The sequence below is a fragment of the Chiloscyllium plagiosum genome, unplaced genomic scaffold, assembly GCF_004010195.1.
Source record: "Chiloscyllium plagiosum isolate BGI_BamShark_2017 unplaced genomic scaffold, ASM401019v2 scaf_3853, whole genome shotgun sequence".
NCBI lineage: Eukaryota > Metazoa > Chordata > Chondrichthyes > Orectolobiformes > Hemiscylliidae > Chiloscyllium > Chiloscyllium plagiosum.
The window spans coordinates 583-5949 of NW_025213673.1; the positions used below are offsets into that span (position 1 = coordinate 583).

Genomic DNA, 5367 nt, shown 5'->3' on the forward strand with positions numbered 1-5367 from the left:
AATGGAGGGCTTATCTTACGAAGAGAGGTTGACTGAGCTTGGACTTTTTCATTGGAAAAAAAGAAGGAAGAGAGGGGACCCAATTGAGGTGTAGAGATAATGAGAGGCATAGATAGAATTGATAGCCAGAGACATTTTCCCAGGGCAGAAATTGTTAACACGAGGGGTCATAGTTTTAAGCTGTTTGGCGGAAAGGCGGGTTCTTTACGCAGAGAGTTGTGAGAGCATGGAATGCATTGCCAGCAGCAGTTGTGGAAGCGAGGTCATTGGGGATATTTAAGGGACTGCTGGACATCAATATGGTCACAGAAATTTGAGGGTTCGTACATCAGGTTTACCTTACATGAGGATCAATGGTCGGCACAACATTGTGGGCTGAAGGGCCTGTTCTCTGCTGTACTGTTCTATGTTCTTTGTTTTACAAAGAGTTGGGCAAGAGAACCTGTTCTGATTGGGAGAATGGCCAACAATCAGAGGGGACAAAGATAAAATAATTGTGAAAAGAACCAAATGCAGTATTGGGGGAAAAACATTTTTGCACAGCAAGTGGTTAACATCTGGAATGCAGTTCTTTACACTGATGAAGGCTGGTGAGTTGTGGCTATCAAAAAGGAATTGGATAAGCTATTAAAGGGAAACATTTGTAGGATTAACAAAAATGAGACAAGTTAAATTGCTCTTACATAGGCTGGGATTGGATCCGTTGGCCATATGACTACTTACTGTGCTCTGATTTTTCTGTGACTTTATTCTCTCAGCTGTCCTGGTCATTCTTTATTCCTCAATCAATATCATAAAAGAATATCATTTCCCTCATTGATTTTTGAGGGGCTTGCTGTTTTTAAATGTTGAAAAGAATTGTTTTGTAGTTGTATAATCAAGTAAAAGACTAAGTATACTTATTAGGGCAGCCATTGAACCACTGAAGTCCTCACTATCAGCCTTGCAGTGTTCCTTCTATTTGGAAAAAAACCAGGAGCAAAAACCTAAATAATTTATGATTTTCCTTGGTTACATAGCTTCCGTTTCTGTACTCTTCCCCTCAAATCTCAGACCTCAAATGCTCTGAGTCAGTCATATGATTCTTCTTTGAATTTGGACTTAAATGTCTCCCATGTGCTTCAGTGATTTTTTTTTTGTAGATGTACCACAAGCAACCTGCAAGGAAATTGATGGAATACATTGACAATACCTTTTAAAATTGCTCTCCCTTTCTGTAGCTAAATATGTGATCTTTCATGTCATATGAATGCTGTTGAGATCAGGAAACTTCAATCTTTAATGCATTTATATTCCTATGTAATGCATCAAAATGATGGTCTTGAATTTCAATACAGTTAAACAATTTTTATTTATAATCCCAAAGTTATGTTTTCTTTACTTTTATTTACAGATGAATACCATGTGATAGAGCTACTGCCTGTGGGAAGGTGCACCAGCACAATATCAGTGAAAATAGATCAATTTCCAGTGGTTCTGTAGTTGTTGAAAAAACATTCAATTTTTTTACCACTGAGCATGGCCAGTAAAAGGAAATCTAAAATTCCTTGCATGGTTCCTGCCAGTGAGATCCTGGACCAAGACCCAGAATTGGACATGATTACAGTTGATCTGCCTCCAGATATTTCTGATGAGAGCTTGACAGCAGATGGTGCAGTAATCGATGATGAGAATCTTCCAGAAAAAGAAGTGCAAGATATCCAAATTAAGAGACTTGAAGGAGGCTATGAATGTAAATATTGCACTTTTGAAACACAAGACTTGAATGAATTTACTTTGCATGTTGACTCAAAGCACCCAAATGTCATTCTTAATCCATCCTACTTCTGTGTGGAATGTAATTTTACAACCAAAAGATATGATACTCTAAATGATCACAATGCCAGATACCATTCAGGTGAAATTAACTTTAAGCTTAAAATGGTAAAACACAATAATCAAACTGTCTTTGAACAGACTGTTGAAGAATCAAGTAGCAGTAGTGGTTCTGCAAATGAAGACCAGGCAGAAAACACTGAAAGTACCCCAACAGGAATTTCAATAAGTAAAACTCCAATTATGAAAATGATTAAAAATAAAACTGAGACCAAAAGAATTTCTTTGTCTTCTAGTTTAGTAGATGAATTTACTGCTGATCAAGAAAACAATGAGACACTGGGGACCAACTCAGTCTCCGGATCGACCAATACCAGTAGAATTTGTATTAACCAGGAAACAAATGGAGTAATACTTGATTCAGTAGGTGTAAGTCAAGTGATATCATCTCCAGCAACTAATTTCGTTCCAAAAGTTATGATACCTGTAAATAGCATTCCAACTTATAACACTAATATGGATGTAAATACTCACCTTGTGAACTCCTTCAACAAATTTCCTTATCCCACACCATCAGAAGTTGCAACACTAAAGACTCAGACAAAATATGCAGAGGAACAGATTAAAATCTGGTTCACGGCTCAGCGCCTCAAGCATGGCATCAGTTGGACCCCAGAGGAGGTGGATGATGCCAAGAAGAAACTTTTCAATGGACGTGTGCACACCATACCACAAACAATTACTGTCATACCAGCACAGATTTCAACATCAGCTAATGGATTGCAACACATTCTTCAGCCTTGTCAGATAGTTGGCCAGCCAGGCATTGTCTTAGCACAGGTTGCTAATACAAATGCAATTGCTGGAAATTCTCCACTTACAGTCAGTGTTGCAGGAGTTGCAAATCAAATGCCTCAGTGGCAAAAACGCAGAGCACAGGAAGGAGATACAGGTCCAGAAGCAAAACGGGCAAACAATGCACAGTTTCCTCAGATTGCTACACAAGGAGGTTCTCTTGTTTCTGCCCCAGCCATGGATCCATATGGTGTTCGCCTCAAGAAGACAAAAGAGCAACTGACAGAACTAAAAGCCAGTTTCAATAGAAATGCATTTCCCAGTGATGCAGAGATTGCTCGAATTATACAAGTAACCGGCCTCTCAAGGGGTGATATAAAGAAGTGGTTCAGTGACACGAGATATAATCACAGGAACTCAAGATGTAATCAAAATGTCAATGTTCCTGAGGTCAGTAGTACTATTGTTTTAGATTCTGGTGATGAAACAACACCAGAATCCCTTGTAATAAATCAACAGCGCAAACATGGGCGAAATGCTTTCCCTGATTTTACTCCACAGAAGTTCAAAGAGAAAACGGTAGAGCAGCTTCATCTCCTCGAAGAAAGTTTCCTTTTAAATCCGTTCCCTACTGACGATGAGGTTAACAAGCTAAGGACTGATACAAAACTCACAAGGAGGGAGATTGATGTCTGGTTCTGTGAACGAAGGAAAGCTAAAAGTTCAGAAGACAAAAACGAGGAGAATGGAAAAGCAGTTGGAAATGAGGTTGACATTAAAGGCAAAGAGTCTGAAGGGGTATCTGCCAAATCCAGTTATGGACAAATTCATACTACATCTTTGGCAAGTGGACTAGCAATACCAAGGGTAATGGCTGCTGCAGCTAGTCGGTTATATAAGAAAACTCCAGAGCAACTACATCTCCTTAAAAGTGCATTTGTTCGCACACAGTGGCCCTCCCCAGAGGAATATGACCGATTAGCAGCAGAGAGTGGACTGGCCAGAACTGATATAGTAAGTTGGTTTGGAGATACCAGATATGCTTGGAAAAATGGAAACCTGAAGTGGTACTACTACTATCAAACTGGAAATGTGGACAGCCAAAATGGTCAAACCCAAGTGTACTACAAAAAGTATAAAGGCAGAGGTCGATCAAGAGGTAGATCACGAGGAAGAGGAAGGCTCAGAGGTACTGGAAGGGCAAACAGCTGGAGTGGAATATCAACCGGCAAAGTATCTTCAAGCCACGCTTCTTCAGGAAAAAATGTTCTTGAACAGTACTATTTGAAACACAAATATTTAAATGAAGAGGACCTTGACGATCTTGTTGCAAGATCATCAATGAGTTATGAGAGCATTAGGGAATGGTTTGTACAAAAGCAAACAGAAAGTGGAGCTTCTGAGAGCAATAATTCAGATGGACAGTACCCTGGTGACGATGAGAAAAATGAAGCACTTGAAGAGGATGAAGATTGGCCTGGGGAAGAGAATGCTAGCCAGGAAGATGAGGATGATGCCTCTGATGTAAGTGGTAGCAGTGACGTATGGAAGCCTCCTTCACAAAAACACAACCAAGTAATGGAAGCTGATGATCAATTCTCTATAGAGAATTCAAAAATATGAATGTGAGTTATGGAAATAACTTTTTTTATGTTCACTTGAAACTGATGTAGAACCACATGTAGAAATTATACTTCAGTGTAATACTGAAAGAAGAATGTTTATCTAAACACTTTTGATGCTGCCGACTTTGAGTGAATCATTTGCTTTATTAATTCCTGTGCTATTCTATCAAAATATTAATTCAGGATAGAAATACATATAATACAATAGAACATTTTACAATTGAATGGCTTTTGAATAAGTGACTTAAAGCATCTCACGGAGTATACCAATTGATATTACATTTATATTTATTGACAGATACTTGGGTGTCTGCATATTAAAGCAATATTGCATATTGAATTTAAAATAATGTTTAATTTGGGATCACGCAGCTGAATTAAGAGGGCACAAGTGTAAGTTACTATCTAAAACTGTCTCTGCAATGCAATAGCACTTCCTGATTTGCAAAATGAATTATATCACCACTTTTTAGATGTTGTACCGCATGGATAGTTTTGTCTGAGAAACCATATCAGTTACAACTACATACCCTTTTAGGATTTGTGTCACCTGGAACTTTTAACAGATCTGAGGATAGCTTTTATTCCATCTGTTTGAATGGACCTAGATACTGGAAATGATTAGATCTTTTCTATTTTGCAAACAATGAAGAGCATGTGCAGTTAATTACTTTGTGGTATGAGATACAAGTTTGTTCGCTGAACTGGTTGATTTGTTCTCAGACATTTTGTCACAATAGTAGGTAACATTATCAGTGAGCCTCTGATGAAGCATTGGTGTTCTGTCCCGCTTGCAATTTTTATGTCTTGGTTTGTTGTGGTGGGTGCTATCACTTGCAGTTCTGTTTCTGAGAGGTTGCTAAATGGCAAAATCTGTTTGTTAATGGAGTTCCGGTTTGAATACCAGGCCTCTTGGAATTCCTGTGCATGTCTTACTTTAGGCTGTCTCAGAATGGATTTATTGTCCCAATCGAACTGGTGTCCCTCTTCGTCTGTGTATATGAATACCAGTGATAGTTGGTCATGTCTTTTGGTGGCTAGTTGGTGCTCACATATCCTGCTGGCTAGTTTTTTGCTGATTTGTCCAATGTAATATTTGTTGCAGTCCTTGCAGTGTATTTTGTGTATGATG

The 5367-nt window shown here is 38.6% G+C and overlaps 1 protein-coding gene across 1 annotated transcript; it reads left to right on the forward strand.

Annotated features, from left to right (window-relative positions):
- The first annotated feature begins 1256 nt into the window (after positions 1-1256).
- LOC122547690 (zinc fingers and homeoboxes protein 1-like) lies at positions 1257-5007 on the forward strand. Its single transcript, XM_043686288.1, has one exon. It carries the CDS (start codon positions 1519-1521, stop codon positions 4231-4233), a length of 2715 nt encoding a protein of 904 aa, XP_043542223.1. The 5' UTR covers positions 1257-1518; the 3' UTR covers positions 4234-5007.
- Positions 5008-5367: the final 360 nt, after the last annotated feature.

Coding starts and splice junctions, on each gene's coding strand:
- LOC122547690 (XM_043686288.1), top strand. CDS start 1,519: ATGGCCAGTAAAAGGAAATCTAAAATTCCTTGCATGGTTCCTGCCAGT.